Below are 19869 nucleotides of genomic sequence, written 5' to 3'. Positions count from 1 at the left end.
AATTTGAAGTAACATTATACCAAAAGGTATTCTCAAATACAAACCAGATTATCAGGTGTCTCAGACATGACATCCAGAGCTAGTGGAAGTCTCAACTTCTTTGCAGAACAGAATAGTTTCTTTATCTCATCAATGTGCTATGAGGAAAAAGTATTCAGGCCTGTGAAGCACTCACTGTATTGATGAACATCATCCTGCAGGAAATGAAATATTCTGTCTTCACAGTAGGTTTGCACTGTAAAAATTCCTAGGACCACACAGTGCGAGAGTGCTTTCTAGACAGTACTTTCCAGCCCTTGCTTTGAATGAGGAAGTATTCCAAAGGTCAGGAATAATGTTTCTTGAAATTGATTTTGACATAGTTTGTGCACAGAGTAGGCTGAACAAAGTTTTCTGCAGGAATCTTAACTCTGGCATTTCTTGAAGTTTCAGGTGCTTGAATTTTGTGTACCTAATATTCTTTTAACTTCTTTCTAAGTACTCAGAAACAGGTAATTGCTCATGACAGATTTGTCTTGTTTGTGGACTACTTATTCCATAGATGCATAGCCTTCTATGCCAGTTATGCACAGATGGTTTGGGTTCAGTCCACATCACTTGCTGGAGAAGTGTTGTGCAGAAGTGTCCGTGATACTTCCAGGACTGGTTTCGGTCTGGAAGTAATTTAGCTGCTTCCATGTGGAGCCTGATGTTATTGCTCAGCAACCTTGCTCCAAACTAACACAAGGATCTGTAAAACAGTCCTGTCTCCAAAAATCTGTCCACCATCTTCTTCAGTGTTGTTATCCTGGGATCCTATAATCATACAGTCCTATGTAACTCCTGCTAAGGGGGTGCGGACCAATAATACAGTTATAGAAACATGCTTCATTCATAGGAGGATTACCAATAATGCTGTGGTCACTGAATCCTAGAATAATCAGCAAAAGGAATAAAATCACCCAAAAATATTCTCTATTAATAAAATATGATTGTTCAACTGCATTTCTCTTTTACAGGGTTGCTGATAAATAAGAAATGTAGATGGTGAAACCTGAATAAAGCCACCACTTTCATCTTCATATTCAGCCATTACATGATTGTCGCCATATAGATGACGACTGGTAACTGATGACAGACCTTACATTCTTTGGTCAAATGAAGCTTATGCCCCCAAATATTTTCTTTTTTTTATTGAATCCATTTTATTCATGTTTTTATATATTAAGGAAATAAAGTTAAAAGCAGAGATTCTCTATTCTGTCTTCCTGTCAGTCAGAAATTTGAATTTAAAATATTTTTGTAAATGTCAACTGTGACTTTTGAAAAGGCAAAAAACCAGGACCGGTGTGCATTGTGCTTAGCTGTCCACCTATTGAGTAAGAGAAGAGAAAAGTCTGAGCACAACACTGCTGATTTCATTATGTTTCTCTTTAAGTATTGCTGTAATAAGGTGGGATTCAGAATTCAAAGGAGTTCTCACTATCACCGTGCTGAAGGGGAAAAAAAAAGAATAGAGGGATTAGAAGAGAATTACAGTTAATTTGGAAGGAATCTTTGCTCATTATCTGAGATGAATGAGCAGAGACACAAAACAGCATTTTCAGTCAATATTTTGGAAGAGTGTGAGCTCTGTACTTAAAGGGATTTATAATTATGTCTCTTCCCTGCACCTTTCTCATGAGAAGTCCACTTCAAATGAGAGATATGAACTTGTGACTTGGGCACATTCTTTACTGTGAGATTTGAAAGGAGACTGTATAACCCTAAATTTCACATAGCAGCAGACATACTTGAAACAAAAAGAAATAAAAAGCACATTTAATGAAGTGTTGTATTGGTTTGCTTTCTAGTGCTGACTTTGGCTTTGTTTAGCCAGTACTTAAAGAATAGAGTCTTTCATTAATTTGCCCTAACAGGCATAAATTCAAGAGATGAAAGTGAATTCTTTAATGGCATGCTTTAATGACATTACTGCAGGGTGGAGTCTATCTGAAACATTAGAGACAGGCTGAGCATACTGAAGAGCAATAAATAACTGAAAAGTATATCAGGAATTTAGTTTCAGCATCTGTCATGGTATAACTACAATAAAGAAAACTAGAAAGATATGCTCACTATTGGTTTTAAGACAGGTAAATGAATAAAACGTGACAGATGCATTCTTTTTCATAAAATCATTGGATGTTGTGATCTATCCCTCAGTAGATGAAAGACAAAGATCTTGATTCAAACAGCTTTTATTTTCACGTTGTTTGGTTTGATTAATTTTTAGCCAACACAGTATGCTGAGGAGGTTGGGATGCTGTGAGAAAGCCAGCCTTGTCTTTGCTTTGAACAGACATTTTCTTCTCCCACTTTGCTTAGGAACTATTTTAATTTAGTTGCTGAATTTAAAGCATAGCGAGTTCTTACTTATCCTACTGATTTCTGCCCTTGAATCAGTCCTTCTTCACTGGGGGAGGAAACTTTTATTCAAGAATTTTGGATGGTCTGGAATACATTTAAGAAAAATATGACTTTCTGTTCTGCTCTACAGTGTTCTTTAAATCAGTTGGTTTCAAGATAATAAAAACATTGAAGAAATTTCAAGTTTATATTAAAAAGCATAATTTTAAAAAGCAGAGCTTCTTTACCTTTTTTGACTCTAACATTTCAAACACTACTCAAGTGCCCTGGAATGATCTTACTACATCTGTGCTGTGTGTTCACTTGTTGCATTCCTGTCTTCTGAGATGATGAAAGCCAATGTATCCATTTAGAGGAACTTTTGGACTTGTCTAAAATCATGTACCTGTTGTCACTTAAGCAACAAGAAATTATAAAAGTGATTCTATGTAAAGCATTTTGTAGTGCTTCTTAAAACAATCTTTCTTTTATTGTGCTTTTCACACGTGGTACCTCACATTGGAAAAAGAGTGAATGTGTTTGGAATACATCTCCAAGTGAAGGAACTATGTGAGAATTAAGAAAACGGCTTTATATTGAAGTAAATAGCTGAAGGAGTTTACTTATATTTTTATTCTCAATGCATCTCTTCTCTGGTATTCCCCAAACATGCATTATGCTAGTAGCTAGAATAAACAGTGTTTGAATTTAGCACAAAATTGGATGGCTTCCTGAGGGTCACTTTTGTCAGTATACTTTGTTTCCTTCAAAACCCTCTGTGAGAAGTGATGTAAAACACCAGAGGTAAGATTGTGGTTTTCATTCATCTTTCTTTCACTGCTTTTCTGTTCTTCAGAAATATAGTTTATATGCTTTTTAGAGGTCCAGGCTTGTTGAGTGAATGCCACAATACATGAATTTTGGAGACAGGCTGCTGGCATGGCAGAGGTAAATTTACATGTCCCTGGAAATCATTGCAACTCTTTGTAAGCCTCTCTGCCAAACACTGGTGTGTTTTTAGCCGCCATACCAACTGCACCTCTGTTAACCGAGGATGCCAAACTGATCCCATGTTTACCTGCCCAGGGCTGGACCTCAGAGAATGAAGGTGAGCTTAGGAAACAAAGAACTGCTATCTAGGGGAACACTAGCTCTCATGATAGCATCAACTTGTTGCTACATGACAGCAAGAAATCACTGATCAATGTTATACTTTACGAAGACTGTGCTGATGGAGCTGGGCAATGTTTGAAATTTCAGCTGGCAGGGTTGTTTATCTTGTTTTTTATTCTTCTATTCCTCTAATAAGAAAAATAAAATTTAATAATATATTCCTCTAATAAGAATTGTATGGAAATATGAATATTATAAATTAGTAAATTTTAGGAAGGTAGTAAGATATTTCTGTAATAAGAGGAATACAATAATGCTTGGAATTGTTGATTTTCCCCCTCTTGCTTCCCTGAGAATCTTCTTCATTTTTAGAAAAAAAATTTAAAAAATAAAAAAATTAGTAAATGTAGCTTCCTCCCCAAGAGAAACAGGGGGAAAACGCTGTCTGTGAGAATTTATCATTTGCTCACTTTGAAACCACAGGTTTAGTTTTGGAAGGCTTACAGTTGTACTAAGAAGAAACATTGTTTGTTGATGACTAAAAATTTTCAGTATGTGAACACTTTTACCCTACCATATGTCCTTTTCTGCTCTACTGTTAGTCCATTTCTTAAATAGCCCAGCTGTGCCACACTTCTTTACTTGCCAGAGAAGGCAGGAACCCCAAAACAGTGTTCTTTTTTCCATAGTCACTGGCAAAAGAGCCTGCAGTCAGCAAAGATCCTGCTAATGTATAATAGAAAAAAGAAAAAAATTTCCATGTGTTCCCTCATACTTTTCTTTGCCCCATGTGCAGCAACACACAGAGTCCAACAATCAAAATAACCTGTGATTTTTGTTGAGACTGAGTCCTGATTGTATTTTCTCCCAAACCCACTTCTGCTTCTACAGTGTTTCCCAGACCAAAAGCTGAGTTCATTCTCAAGGCTTAGGTTTTAGGCATGTGAAGCAGATGCTGGAATTCCAAACTGATGTGCTGTATGTAATTGATAATGATTGATAAAAGACAGCTTGCACCTGCAGGACCTTTCTTTGTGCAGGGTAAATAGGTGTCTGAGGAGTTCAAGAAAGGGAGCTGCAGAAATTATCTTTTCCATTCTGCAAAGGTTGGTTTGTGTTTCCCTCTTTGTACCTTCAAAGTCAGGATTAGTATTGTTTACACAGACAGAAGGCTTATGTTCATGATGATTAATGGAGAGGGAAAGACCTCAAGATCCATCAGATCTTGAGCACATTGCCAGACTAAATTATTCAATCAGCTCCCAAAAAGAACTAAGGTATCACTTCTTAACTTGGGAGGCTCCCCAAATTTCCCTAGTTTAATCCTAAATTCAAGTTACATTTTTTTTTTTTTTGAGACTTCTATCTTAATGTGTAGTTTTTGTTTCTTCAGTTTAAATTCAGTTTAGTTAAATTTCAATGTTATGAAAGGGACTGAATATGTGATTGGGAGAGTAGAAACAGAGATGGACTTCAGAGATGCACAATAAAAGGACATGAGGCCTGCCATGGACTTTAGCTGAAATACAGGAAATTTGATCTAAACTTACAAAATTAATAAAAAAATCCTGTGAGGGTGTCAGAGCACTTACACTGGTTGCCCAGAGAGGTTGAGGAGCTAACTGGAGCTATATTCAACACCCAAATGTAGAATCGTGAACAACCTTCTCTGGATTTCCCTAGTTTGAACAACAGGTTGGGCTAGGCATGACTCTAGTATGATGAGTCCAGTATAAAAAGTTTAAAATACATTTAAAGATAAGAAGATACACCTAATCCTGAAACAGATCCTAATTTCTGCCCTAAAACCAAACCATTTCTCACTGGCTACAGCATCAGTACTCAGTACAAAAGTCCACAGCTGGAGATGAGGTAAGCCCATTGGAGATAAGTCTTCAGTATTTGCATGGGCAATGTCCTGCTCTGTTATGTTTTTGCAGAATAGCTCACCTTCACAAGAAAATCTGGCAATCTCATCATCATGCTCCCTCAGAATTTAAGTTCTGAGGGCCAATGAGGAGGTCTTCTCAGAAAATGCTTTAAATCTCAAAAAATCTCAATTCTTAAGAAAAATATGTAACTTCATTTATATATTGGATTAATATATTGTATTTATTATTATTCAGTGTTACAGCCAGGATTGACTCCATTAAGAAGCAGCTGCCTTAATTCAGCTGTATATCTCCATATATGTCATCTTAATTACAGGCTACACATATCTCTTTTTCCAAATGTGTTTTGCTTCATGAAGCACTGATGAATAAGCATATTTTAAAACCATCTAGTCAACCTTTCATTTTCTTCTTTTAGTTTTTCCCTTCTCCCATTTTTTTCCCTTCCTCCCTCCCTCCCTCCCTCCCTTTTTTTTAATTCTTCCATCTTTTAGTCAGCTTGCAAAATAGCAGTCCAATCCTCAGCTATATGTGCTCACTCATTTTAATTACATATTTCTTCTTCATGAGAAAATGTTTTTACCTGTTGCTATATAAGCTGTACCCAGTTTATTTTACATTGCTGTGTTAGTAATCTTCTAAAATGTGCTAGGACATAGTGCTTTTAAAGCTTGAATGCTGTGACATAAAATAATGATTAAAACAATTATGTCTAATCCTGCAAATCTTTTATAATGCATATATGTTAGCCAAGTTTTACTTCTTATAAAAAGGCTTTCAGTAGTTTAACTACTGGCAGAGTTAAGTGAGAGTCCATTCTTTGCATTCAAGTAAATTATTTTAAATAGCACAAAAGAAATCCTGGAAGAGGAGCTGCTTTGGCTCTGGTGGAGACTGTGCACCACCACAGGTGTTTCATGGTGTGTATCAGCTTTTGATGAAACATGTCAGCTGATTAAAAAGGTGCTGTATCCCCTTTGACTTTGCTGTGTCTTATTTTAAGGCAAAAACACCACAGGAAAAGGGTGGCAGAGGAAACATGGAGAGCTCTGTAGAGCATTCTCTGTAGAATGTGTCTGTGGTGGTGTCTCTGTGTATTTTCTGTAAAGTAGACAGAGACAAAAATGAAGATTGAGTTTGATCTGGAAACTGTCTCTGCAAAAGGTTTCAACTTTGAATAATACTTTAGGTCTGAAACTAGCTTGCTGAAGTTTCCAAAGTGCACAAGACCAAAAGTTAGAGCTTAAAGTAATGTTGACCAGCATGAGAACTTCGGAAGTAGTATAGCGTCTTAATGCATTGACATCTGTTCAGAAATGTATTTGAAGCTTTGGTTCATAGCATTAGTTCTGCAATGTGATTTTTTCTGAGATAGTTCAGTTCTTGTTTAATAGAAGTTCAGTCGGTGGTTAATACAGGAGTTCTGAGAATTGATTCCTTAGCATGTTTCAGCCATATTGAATGTGTGTTATAAATGAAACAAACGAACAGAGAGCAAAAATGCAAAATTAAGAAGAGATTTGGGATTTAAAAAAACTTCGATGAGAAACAAAATATTGATGCATTTGTGGCCAGGAACAAGACTGTGTTTAGTTTGTAGATGACATTACATATAGCTTCAACAATAGTGAAGAAATGAAGAATAGCTGTATAAATAGCAGATTTTTCACTGAAGCTAAAACCAACCCAAAAATAGTAACATAGGAAAAAAACAAAACCAACCCCCAAACATACAAATTTAAGGTGGTTCTAGCCCTGTGGACTGAGTGTGAGTTGTGGGGTTTTCCGCAGAGTTGCTTTGTGAGATCATTTTCAGAAGCAGTGGAGAGTCCAGGTCATCTGTTACATCTGATGTCACCTCTTAGAAGAAGAAGCTCTGCTGTGATTTGCTTTTCAAGTAGTTGGATGGTACACAAGTTGAATTTAATAATGATTTCTCATCAGGGAAATTAAATATCCTTGGGTATTATAGAGACAATAAGCTGTGATCTGAGGGTGTGCATGCAAGCTTGGTGGAAGTGTGCTACAAGCAAAAGTGGCAGCACCTGACATCCAGCATATCGGGACTGAGCGGAGTTGGAAATTTTGTGCTTAAATGGTCCCACTTGGTTGCTGGGATCTTGCCTCTCTCTAATGAGGAAACACCAAGAAAGAAGTTTGAAGTATGGTTGCCTTCTTCAGAATTACCAGCTAGTGCTTTGTAGTACTATGTTAGGTAACTGTATTATGTCCTTCCTGGGGTCCCTCACTAGACATGGGGTGTTTCTTCATCAGGATGTTTGCTTTGGTGGAGAATGCCTTTTTGGTGCCCAGGATAGCATACCCAAACTAGCGAGCAGTTTTCAAATGGAGTGAATGCAATCACACGACCCTTGATTTCTCATTGATGATAAGATTTTAGCTAGCATTGAAAAGATGAATTTTAGCAGCTGGTTCTTCTTCCCCATTAGTTTCATCACCATTCTGTCTGTTGGCACACCTGCCTGTAGTTGTACGCAGCACATGCCATGCACCACAGCTGCTGGGTATGCACTGCCTGATGAACTTGGGCCAGAAGCTTTCTTGGGAGCTGAAACCTGTAGTGACAAGGTCTCTCTTTGGCCTGCTTCATGCTATACATTTGCTTATTCTGATGGAAACAAATGCAATCTGCATCCTTGTGGTAATTCTTGAAATGATGAATAGGGGATTGACTCACTGGAAATTGTAAGCAAATATGTTTTCTGCTCATTCAGTGATTTTGTTTTCTCTAAGTTAGTCTTGTGATAAAATAGAAGCAGAGCAGACTAGAGAAGCAGGTGAGCATGCGGGCAAGGAACACCTTTGAAACTTTTTCCAGTCTGGGTGGGAAAACAGACTTTAACTTAAAGTGATGTTCATTGCAATGATGTTTTGTGCTACAGCTTTTCCTCTTTCGTCCTGTTAACTTTATATCCCAGAAGAGTATCAGTGCCAATACTGGCATGTTTTTAGAGGCTTTCTTAAACCTCTTATTTCACAGAAATCTCTGAGCTTTCTGGCTGGTCTGTCCTTTTCTAGCCTAAGCCTTTCCTAAGAAATCCAGCAATTTTCCACTTGAAAATAGCTATGGGTAAAGTCACACACTACTTTCACATAAGATTAAGGGTTTGACAAGGGTTGCGGGAACATAGAAATTCCAAATTAGGTATGCTTCGTATTTAAACTCCCCTCTCTCAGCCCCTTGTTGCACAATAGTAAACTTTTTTAATACAAGTAGGTTGTTGATATACTCCCAAAAATAATTCCAGTTAGCTGAGGGATGGGATTGAATGCATTAAATAGCCTCCTTGTTTTTTGGTAAAGAAAAAACAAGGTTTAGCTAAAGGCACATAGAAATGTGAATTTAAAGTGTTTTGGACTAGATTCACCTTCCAAACTGCCTTGCAGATGATGCTGCCCTCCCTTGGCGGGGCCCTGGATATTGGTGGTGGATGTGTGAGCATGCTGGATGAGTGGAGTTTGCACTTCAGCTGCAGCCATTTCAGCAGGGTACAGTCATGGGCTGGGAGGTGAGATAGCAGTTGGGTAGAAAAGCTTCAAAGAATGTAAAATGTGCTCTGTCAGTCTCCATTTAGTGCCAAACTGCTGTGTCTTACGCAGCCAGACCCAAGGCCTGGGGGGGCCCAAGGATCTCCAGTCCACCAGCCTGCTCCTACACTGGTGTTTTTATTGGTGTCTTCCATTTTGGTGGTGTGGTTATGGTAAAGGAAACACCTTTTCTTCCTCAGCACAGACACTTGATGGGGTATGAAAACCATCATTCTCCTTCTTTCAGGTCTTCTTGTGGCCTTCTTTTCTTAAGAATTTATGGGGCATCAGCTTTGTAAAAAATATACAGACTCTCCTTATCTTACTCTACTTCTTAATAAAAAGAGATTTCTCTTCAACCATACACATCTTGTCTCATTTTTCTGACCCAGGAAATAGCAGTATGAAGGTCCACATCAAGGTTTGGCAGCAGCTGAGAGCTTCAAGTGCGGCAGATGCTGGAGATATGACTTGGATGTGGACACAACTGTTCTCATCTTGGTTGTTTAATGGCATTGTTTGTAATTACTTGCCCTGTGAAACTTATTGGCCACTAGTTCAAGCACCAGTGGGAGCAGTTTTTTTCTTGTGTTTTCAAGAATCCCTAAAATGTTTTTTGGCTTCTTTCGAAAGTCTACTAATTTGCCTTAACATATTGCTTTTATGAAGAGTCACATCTAAGAGGCTGAAAACAAATGCATGCCAGATCTCACTTAGGCATCGTGTCTAATTAGTCTTAAGTATAAGCAGTGGAGTAGTTTTGTATTGTGTACAGGTTTTTTAAAGCAAACTTTTTGCTGTCGTTGATTTCTATAGTAATTTGGAAAACATGCTCCAAGAGTCAAATTTATTTCACATTTGTTTCAAATTCAATTTAAAGCCTTTCACCCTCAACCAAAGAATTTTCAAGGGGAAAAAAATGTATTTGTTGACTTTATCATGACTGGATCTCATACTGATCCAGTGCCAAATCTTTTAGCATTGAAAGGAAGTAAAAACAAGAATTAAGAACTTTCTCTGATTACTGCTGGGATAGTAGCATTTCCTCTACCTGCAATGAAATGCTTCAAAGCAGCATTTATTCAGGCAGTGTAATTTGTATCTTTTCTTACTGGCTGACTTACATCTTTTATTTTACCGTAACACTTGGGCCTGTGTCCCTCTCACTTGATTTTATTCACCTGAGAGACATGTTTTTAGAGGGTGCTGACTGATTGCTTTCTGGAGATGAGGAGCAGAGTGCCTGGCATACTCCAGGGGCAGTGCCTGCTTAAGAGATGTGTTGTCTCTGTGCCAGAGCCCTCTTGCTTGCTTTTTCTCAGTCTTCCTTGATTGTGTGGCTTTCCTTCTAGCTTTGTGTGACAGATTAGATAAAGAATATAAGTATGTAAAAATAGTACCTCAGGTTTTTAACTGTAAATTGACCAACTAGACCAAAGGAAAAAGGAGGAGATGGTGTAAAAATGACTGTTAGCTGTTTGGCTATAGGGGTACCTAAGTGCTTGCCTAGCATTCATGTCTTCAAAAATCTGCCCTCAAGGTAAACGATATTGCACTGTGCACAACCTGTGCAAAAGTTAGCAAACATTCAGAGTGTGTTTGGAAGATTAATAGTGTCATAATTTTCCTCACCCTATGTTTTTTTTTTCTTTTTTTTTCGCCCCATAGGGCAGTGTACTAGGGGCTCATCAGGCTGTGTGTTAAATAATTGAGTTGTTATGCCAACAGGCTGTGCTAAAAGGTGTTACATCAGTGATTTCTTTTTCATCCCACTGTGCTTTGATCTCCTGCTATAAAGCAGAAGATCTAACAGTGGAAACTTTTGAAGATGATAGATGAATTGTACTAATTCACTTTTCATAATCCTTACAAAAAATGTCTGTCCTTATCAGTCAGAAAAGATTTAATACCTTTTGTCTCTCGAAAGTCTCATATTATCAGGATTGCAAATGATGGAATTACTGTTACTAAATATTTTACTAAAATATTTTGTAATGCTGCTGTAAAAGCTTTAGGATAAATTAATAAAGATGCTTCTTTGTTATAGCCATGATTTGTTTTTTGCATTTTCCCACTAAAATGTAAAACTAGTTTTCAAGAGACCATTGTGCAGTAGTGAATAGCTGATGTCCTTACTGATGTTAATTTCCCAGCTTTAATTTCATATCACTGAAATTGTCAATCCAAATGTACTAATTCCAAACCTTTTATGTGGTGCTGAAACAAATGGTGAAAGTCTTGGCTCACAATATATAAAGTGCTGTGGCTGAAGGAACCATTGTGACAGTAAGCATCCAGATTTTTGGAGCATAAAATATGGCATCTTCTAGGAATGAAGAACTGTTTGGGCTTGTCTCTGGATAAAATTCATACTTATATTTTCAGATTAAGTTGGTAAAGTTATTGCAGTTTCCCAGGATTTCATCCACCAGAGTCTTGCTCAATATATCTTTCATTAGTTCCCCACATCTCTGGTAAACTCTGCTTAGAGAAAATTGTCAACAATTGCTTAGAATTATAAAAAGTGTTTACCAGCTCTGATTATATTTTCTCTATTTTCTTTGCAATAGCTTTGGGCCAGATAATGCTTTATGTCGATGGCATGAATGGAGTGATAAATCATAATGAAACCATCCAATGGCTGTACACACTTATTGGCTCAAAGGTAAGATTCTCAAAAAATCCCATTTTATATGGTTTTGGTGTTCTTTCAGTTAATTTTATTTGTTTTATGCTTTTAGGGTATAAATAGACTGTGTGTTAGGCTCCAAAATATTCCATAATATTCTGCACAGAAAGCAGGTCACACTGAGCTGTTACTTCTTTTCTACTGTTTCTATACTCTTCTGTTAGCACATACTCTGCTCTTAGAAGCAAAGATGCCCTCATTACTGTCTGTGTTGCCATTGCACTTGACCATGGAGAAAATTTTTTGGTTTTGTAGTTGTAGTTCCCAAAGCATTCTTTGGAACCACTCTAGTCACCATTCTACACTGCCCAGCTCTGCTGAGCACCAGTGAAGGACATTTCAGAGCAACCTCCTTCTTAAACTAGAATACACAAGTTCAATTGGAAGTTACCTACAGCAATCATCTAGACCGAATGCCTGACAGCATCGCTTTATGAAAGTGGTTATCCAAATACTTCTGAAACCCTGACAGTTTGGGACTTTGCCTACCTCTCCAGTAAGCCTCTTCCAGTGTTTGTCCACCTTCTCAGCAAAGAAATGCTTCCTAATGTCAAGTCTTCATTTGCCTGGAGAGTCCTAGAAGGTGAAGTCTAGTCCCTGCCTGCAGGGTATTCTTTGTTGGCCCCTCCATACTGAGACAAAAGCTGAAAGCTGGGTAGAATAATGATTCTCCAACAGAGTAATGATTTATATAGTGCAGAGTTTACCTTTAAGACCATCTTTGCTGGAATTTGAAGAGCAAGCAGAACACACATTCTAGTGACATGCCATCCTGAGGGGCCACAGGATAGGCATACCCACAAATACACCCTTCTCCAGCCTGCTGCCTCTCTTAATAAGCTTTAGGAAGCTTATTAAGGCCTGCCAGTGGCTGCTGCTGCTCTTACCATGCAGACCTGTACCTACATAAGTATGACACAATAGCTGGAACAGAGTATAGTAGTTGTTGTTTACAATTCAAAAGTTGCTGTAATTGGTGGAGTTGAATTAATAGTTACAGTTACTAAGAAATTTCCAGGAATGTTTCAAGTGTCTGAGTCACAGAAAGTTGCTTTTGGGTACTGCAGTGGCATAGGCCGATGCTCTCCCCTTTTCCTCTGTGATAACACAAGGAGAAAGAGCTTGATGTCTCAGGGGTCCTTTTTTAACTGTAGAATTTTTTCTACAATGCACAAACTTCACTACTGCAGCAGGTTGTCAAGTCAAAGAACAGATGCTGCAGTATTGAGAGAACTGCTTTTTCTTGGGTTTACATACCTCTATTGCTAGATAAGTAAAAGTAAGTTAATTATGGTTGTCAATCTTAGGTTTAAAGGGCAGGCTTCATGATTGGGAAAAGATAAGGAGAAACTTTTCCCCAGTGTATACTGTTCCACTGTTGCCTAGGCATTACTCTGAGCCATTTGTCTTTCTGAAACAGGGGATGTTGCCACAGTTGGAAAGGCAGTGTGAAATGATAGAGAAACCATTTGGTTCATACAGATCCTCATTTTCTATGAGCATGAACAGATAAAAGAGCAAAAAGGAACAAAAACACTGCTGTGTCCATGACTATTTTAATTCTCTAAAGCACATCATGGGGGTGGAATGGGAGAGAAACATGACTGTATTGCTACCTTGCAGATTAAATTCTTTCTAGATTTTCTTGCTTTGAGTACTTCAGCTCTTGGGTCCTTAAGCTCCTTTCTCCCTCCCCCATTGCCAGCCTGAATGATTATCTCCAGGTCCTGGCTCAGTGCCTGCAGCTGAGGAATGCAGGCAATGTGCTTTGAATAGCTTGGTTTCAGGTAGCATCAAAGTTGCTTTTTCATTATTCTTCGACTGTCTTGGAGGAGATCTAAGTCCTTGTCTGTGTGCCAGAAGTTAACTGAAGGTATGGCAGGCTTACTGTCAGTGTGGTGGGACAGCTGCTTTATTCACTTAAAGGTGGTTTTGACTTTCTGTGAAAAATGAAGCCCTGGAATTTGCAATGCACCTACAGTCTGATTTTCAGCCCTGCTATGCTGGTGCCTTTTCCACAGCAAATATGATGAAAAATACGTTAACATTGCCGATCAAAAAAGGCATAGTGAAACTGCCGATTAAGTCCTGGGACAAATCCCTCTAATAGGATGCAGGAGGAATACAGTTATTCAGCTGCCACCACTGTGACACATGGTTTCTTGCCTTCTCAAAAGCTCTGACTGGGTTTAATATACTTAGCAGTGGAGGCTATTGAATCTGTTCCACAGTTATTTTTTTGTTTGTTTTTATCAAAATCTGTAGTGGTTTTGCCCCTTCACTGTTGCTTGCTCTGCTCTGTTTGCAAAGGGCTGCTGGGTCTGTCACCCTTGCTCACTTTGAGCACTGCATTTTTGCATCACACAGGTTCATCAGACCACCTCGGGGGCTGGCATGCTCAGCACTGCAACAGCTGTGATTTTGGTACCCAGTTCCAAGATCGCTTTATGCACCCAGCAATAATTCTGTATAGGGAGAGGGGAAAGGCGTGGGAAATAAGTTTAAATTAGTGTGAAAGAAGGACTGTAAGCAGTTTACTGAAAGTCTCCCCAGATTGTTGCCATTGTATTCCTTACTATTGCTAATTCTGCTGCAGTTTTACCCCTCTGACCATCAATGAGTGCTTATATTGATGAATTTTCAGAAATTGTTGATAATTATAGTGCTGTTAGCTAAGTTTGCTCTGAATAAAATTATTAGGGAGGCACTTGGAATTCCAGTGGTGTGACTGCACTGACACTGTTGTCATTGCAGCAGTGCGGAGGCACCAGCTGTGTCAGGGTGAAGAACTGAAAAGCAAGAAGAAACTTAATCTTAGATGACTTATTTGCTACAGCACAGAAAGAGTCTTCTGTTGCAGACTGATGTTATATAGGCTCTAGATTGGAAGTGTGATGGTAGAAGTACAATTCTTTAGTGGTATTATGTGGAGATAAGAGCATTATTGGCACGTGCCAGACTCTTAGGCCCACTGCTAGTCATTTGTAAGATGTGTTCAACCAGAAGTGACCATACCAGTGTGTGGCAGGGGGCTTTAACAAGCTGCCTGTACACTGCTTTCCAGTCATCAGTGGCTGATACATTCCTGGCATAAAACATTGGCAGCATAATCCCGATGTAAATGTACATTATTGCTATTTCATCATTAATTATATGGCCAGCAATTCATCAGTGGTTCCCTGTTTGACAAAACATTCAAGTATGTACTCAGTTATGAGTGTATGGTTACATGCTGTTGGCTTCCAGATAGCTTTAATATGTAACTGAGGTCAGCAGTGAGCTGCTGCAGGCTTGCAAAAGAGGGCTGCAGCAGGGCCAAGGCTCTAACCATCTTATATAAGCTATGAATTATATAAATAGGAAATATTGGTGTCAACCATGTTTTCTCTTAGCATTTGATGCTACCATAGCACATTCATGTTAGAGAGTTTGGTTCTTAGAAGAGAAAACTAGAAGTTAATTGAATGTTACTTTAGACTGCTTTCAGAATTGCTCCTTAATTTTTCTTTTTTTTTTTTTTTTTTTAAACTAACCTGTCAAGGATGATTCCTTAACTGGCCACATGCTGTAGCACTCATGTTTCAACTTCACAGTGCCTGGGAGATGATGTTTCAACATTTTCTCAGTGTTTCTGCTGCCTATGCATTACTACTCCTGCAGTTAGAATTAAGCTCTTATGTTGTATTGCAAATATACTTAGGCGTGTTGTAAATGGACTTGAGGCATTTGTTTATGCTGGCAGCTGGCACTGGAGCTCTTTGGTGCATCTCCAGCAGGTAAATGGTGATAGCTTTTGGAAAATTTCTCTTACCCAAAAGAACGGACACCAGGTTAAAGACACGTATGTATTGCGCCTTATTAAGTCCATGGAATGTATGAGGTTTTATATATATAATATAAAAACTTTTATATGCGTTGGTAATTTCTCTGACCTAGTAAGAGAAAGTGTACTAAACTTCTGGTGTATCAGTGCTTTAAGTTCTCCAGGACTAGCTGTTGACTGTTTACAAAAAGTACATTTCTGCACCAAACATATTGGAAAAACCATAGGCATTTATATCTAGAAAAGCAAATGTTTCTTTGCATCCACAAACCCACAAACTTTTGCCAATCCATTTTGGTTTTCAAAGCCACTTCTAAGACATAAAGTTGTCCAAAATCTGAGTCTAGTTTCACCTTTTCTTTTCCCCCTGTTTCTGACTACTCCTGATAATGATTATTTTTTCCCATCTGATGATCCAGGCTGTTCTAATTTCCCCCAGGAGAGCTAAAGCCCTTTTTTGGCATTGTTTTCAGTGGAAAATAATCCATTTTCAAAGTTGTGCTGGGTAACCTCAGAAGACGGGGTGGAATGCTGGGCCCAGGCTGATACAACAAGGTTGATTAAAGATTCCTATCTCACATCTTGTTTTGATTTTTTTTTCCTACTTTGCTTCTGTCTGAATCCTAGATTGAAAAGTTAACTACAAACTTTAACTATCAAGTTGTTCTCTGTGCCTTGTGTGAACCTTTTTCTTCCTTTGATACTGAAGAAATTACTTTCTGAATGTTTAAAAATGTATTTTTTCTGTAATTAATACTGTCAGAAAGAAGCAAAAAAACCTATTTCTAAGCAAAAGGGAAAACAAAACTCAATACATTCAGATAGAATAATGTAGCTTTAGTGGGTAAATTTGTTAATTGCAAAAGGAAAGTCACAGAACCAGAGAACTGGTTTGCATTGGGAGGGTTTGTAAAGATGATTTAGTTCCAGGTTCCCCCTGCTGTGTGCAGAGACACCTTCCACTAGACCAGGTTTCTCAGGGCCCCATCAACCTGGCTTCAAACAAGTAAATTAGGGTCTCCTTTTCCTGCATGGTGCCAGGTGTGGGTTAAAGGATGCACATGGTTGGTAGTCATTTCATGAGAATTTTGAGAGAAATAATGTTATTATTTGCAAAAAACCTTTTTTTTTTAATGAATGAATCATTTAAGGTATGTGGAGGTAAATACTCAGTTGAAAAGCTTGACTAGTCTCCATTTCACAAGTTATTTATGCCTGTGCTACACTGAAGACATAAGCTAAGTTGAGAATACCATAACTTGATCTTTTCCTCAAGAAATTTCTCACCAATCTTACGCAACTGGATTTTAAAGTGGGTCTCCAAATAAATATCAAAAATTAGTTTGTAGTAATGGAGAAGGTTACAATTCTAAATGGCTTAATATATATGAATAAAATCAAAATAGTATTAGTAGTACCAAACCCCAAAGCATGTTGAATGAAATCACTGCCAACCTGGATGGTATATCCTATTGTTGAGAATTTTGGAAATATAAAGTATTTGTATCTCATTCCATTTTCTAGCCATATATTTTTGAAAAATAATTGTGTATATAGATGGTGTATTCAGATGTCTGATTTTTGTGAGCAGGAGATTGTGTTGTAGAACTGTCCTATGCTTTATTTTCAATATGTTTGGAAGGTGATCTAGGAACTCTGGCTAACTAAGAGAATTAAGAATCCAGGAAAAGTCACGCAGCTTGGGGACCTGCTGTGATCAATTTTACATGTTTTCTTTCCAGTCTGCTGCCCTGATGGTTAACAAACCTTCCTGCAGCTTCTGACAAATTAGATGCCCTATACAACTTGAGCATAGGCTATTTAGATTGAATCATTGCTCTCTTACCTCCAGCCACAACTCTGACAAGCCTCTAGTTTTGTTCTGTTTTCAGGCCTAGACCAGGTAGAAATGTTAGTTGGGTATCAGTCAAAGGCTTTCTGGCTCCTTTGTTTCCTGGAAGGATTCAGATCTCCTCTCAAAGCCTGGAACTATTGCAGTCTCACCCATGGGCTGCCCTGCACTCGAGATCTTGGGCTGTGATGAACAGGTACAACTGCTTTGAGTTCACTTAAACTCGGAACATTCATCTCAGCTTAGCATGCTGAGATGCTCTTACAGTTAATCTGCTGTGCATTTGGCCACTGAACTGTTGTTATGAAAGTGGCAGTGGGAGGGAGAAACAAAATCCTGGCTTTACTGGAACTTTCCTGTTTCCTACCTCTCACGGTCTTGAGTCTATGCTCACCCAGGCCACTAGAGATCTTTCTTCCTCTTTCACTCAGAAACTGGTTCAGCACTGTTGCATGAACTGAGTTTATTTTGAATTGTGTTTAATTAGTGCTTTGAAGATAAGGATCAGGATGTTGCAATAAACTTGGAATAGGATACACTAGCTGGCACAGACTGTGTTAAGCACTTGCTTTGGTCTCCAGCTCAGCAGACAGACTGCAGTGAATGCTGCTGCTCTTCACCAAACGTATTTGTAGGTTGGTTTCAAAGTCCTTCCATCAAACAGAAAAGTAGAGTCCTGCAGCTCTAGCTGTTCCTGTAGCTCCATCTGTTGCATTCACTTATGAGTATTTTGAAGGGATGAATACACATTTTTCTGTGTTCAAAATGAGCTCTTGTAGATTAAGGAGATATTAGAAAGCACACAGCTCCCTCACAAAACATCAGAGATCTGGTTTCAACTCGTTTGAAGTGGGAAATGAGAAAATGTAATGATTAACTGCCAACAATGTCGCAAATGTTCAGACCCAACTTTTCACTTCATCTGTTCAAAACTGTTTAAGAAAGTATTGGGTTAGGGATGAGTGAAATATGTCCAAATATTCCCAGAAAATACCATGCATCTATGCAGATATACACATTTCTTGTTGTGAAGGAAAGGCAGGAAAAGAGAAAAAAGCAAGGGTTGTACTAGAATTAGGTGGGTTAAAAACTGAAAAACAACTCTAAAGTCAGTGCTAGCTTTTAGAATTGCCTTGATCTCACTCACTACAGTAGTTCAGTGTTATGGACCTGTTATTGTTCACATTTGTGAGCAATGTGCTGTGCTTCAGGCCCTAGCTATTAATATCTATATTAATTCTATAATAGATTAATATAGATAGTTTATATATATCAAATTAATATCTATACCTGCTATTAGGTCCTAGTGTTTTCTGACAAGCATTATGTCCAGCATTGCTGTGAAAGGAGCAGATGCAGTTGGAAAGCTTGTCTGCATTGAGGACTGAGACTAAAGAAAATTGAGACTACTTTTTCCAGCATGCTTGAAGATGCCAGTGGGAAATGTCTTTGACAATAAAATCAATTGCCTGACTAAAAAAAAAGTAGGAAATAAGTTGTCAGGTGAAACAGAATGAAGAAATATAAAAGAGTTGTTCTGATGATAAAAAGACTCTAGTTGTAGTCCAGACTTATGGTATAGTATACATGTGAGATTGTTATGCATATCTAAATGCAGAAATCAACTTCGCCAGTATAAAGCACATTGTGGTCATTATGCTAAACATTTTGGGACAGCTGTGTTACCATTTTACAGGGTAGAAATATCAATAGTCATAACCTAGGAGTTTAACAAGCTGCATTTTCAGGAATGTTTTAAAATTAAAATAAGCAGTTGTGTCTGCACCTTTTCTGGGAACACTGTTTTGTGGGCTCTGCTGCATAATGCTTTAGTTTCCAGGGTTGCCCATTTTCTGGTCTTGGTGCTCTTAGGTGCTATAGTGATGTATCTTTTTTGACAGTGACTGAGGTGCTTGGCAGAAGGCATGTGGGCTATTAGAAAGTTTAGCTGGAGGAGAAGGGAAGCCTCTTCTGGTGCACAGTCATTGAAATCAACACAACTGACGTTCGTTAGCTCAGACCTTTAGTGAAGTGATACAGTTTTCTTAATCTATTTAATAGTTAAAATAATCATTTGCGTAACGTCCTGTAATGCTGGCAAATACCCTCTGTGCTCAGTCATTCTTTCTTGCTTTCACAGGACATTGTTAGTGGCATGTGTGGTACAGGAGACAGATCACTATGAAACATAAGAAAATGCCCTGAGATGGGCTCAGTTGGTTACAGCACAGTTCTAATAACACCAAGGTTGTGGGTTCCATCTTTGAATGGGACATTCATTTAAGCAATAGACTTCATGATCCTGGTGGGTTCCTTCCAATTCAGACTATTCTGTGGTTCTGTGAAAATGCGCTATAGTGAATGGATATGTTTCAACAAAGTACCAGTACCTCATCTGAGCTGTGTGCTGAGACCAGTGTAAGAAACAAACCTGGCATTCAGATCTCCTGAGACTTAATTAAGTGTCTTGAATTTCAGGCAGAGCTTTTGGTTATTCTGCCAGTAGAAAGCAGAGTATGGGGGTGGAGGGTTGCAGTGCTGGTGCTGAGAAGACTCCTGCACTTCTATAGGAGAAAGGAGGTGG

The 19869-nt window shown here is 38.4% G+C and overlaps 1 protein-coding gene across 14 annotated transcripts in view; it reads left to right on the top strand.

Annotated features, from left to right (window-relative positions):
• FHOD3 (formin homology 2 domain containing 3) overlaps positions 1-19869 on the top strand; it is a 377738-nt gene that overhangs the window by 214888 nt on the left and 142981 nt on the right. For 11 of the 14 annotated variants that reach the window (XM_005527828.3, XM_088051905.1, XM_088051887.1 and 8 more), the window contains exon 6: positions 11492-11586. In XM_005527828.3, the coding sequence (XP_005527885.2) occupies positions 11492-11586 (95 nt within the window). Of the gene's footprint in view, positions 1-6453; positions 6562-7943; positions 8171-11491; positions 11587-19869 lie in introns of those variants that run through there. The other 3 variants (XM_088051892.1, XM_088051890.1, XM_088051897.1) reach the window with 3 other exon arrangements.

This window comes from Pseudopodoces humilis, chromosome 1 (assembly GCF_049639895.1).
Source record: "Pseudopodoces humilis isolate 2021_Gansu_Grassland_sample_001 chromosome 1, ASM4963989v1, whole genome shotgun sequence".
Lineage (NCBI taxonomy): Eukaryota > Metazoa > Chordata > Aves > Passeriformes > Paridae > Pseudopodoces > Pseudopodoces humilis.
Note: the sequence above shows the minus strand (reverse complement) of the source record. Positions and strands in the feature narration are given on the sequence as shown.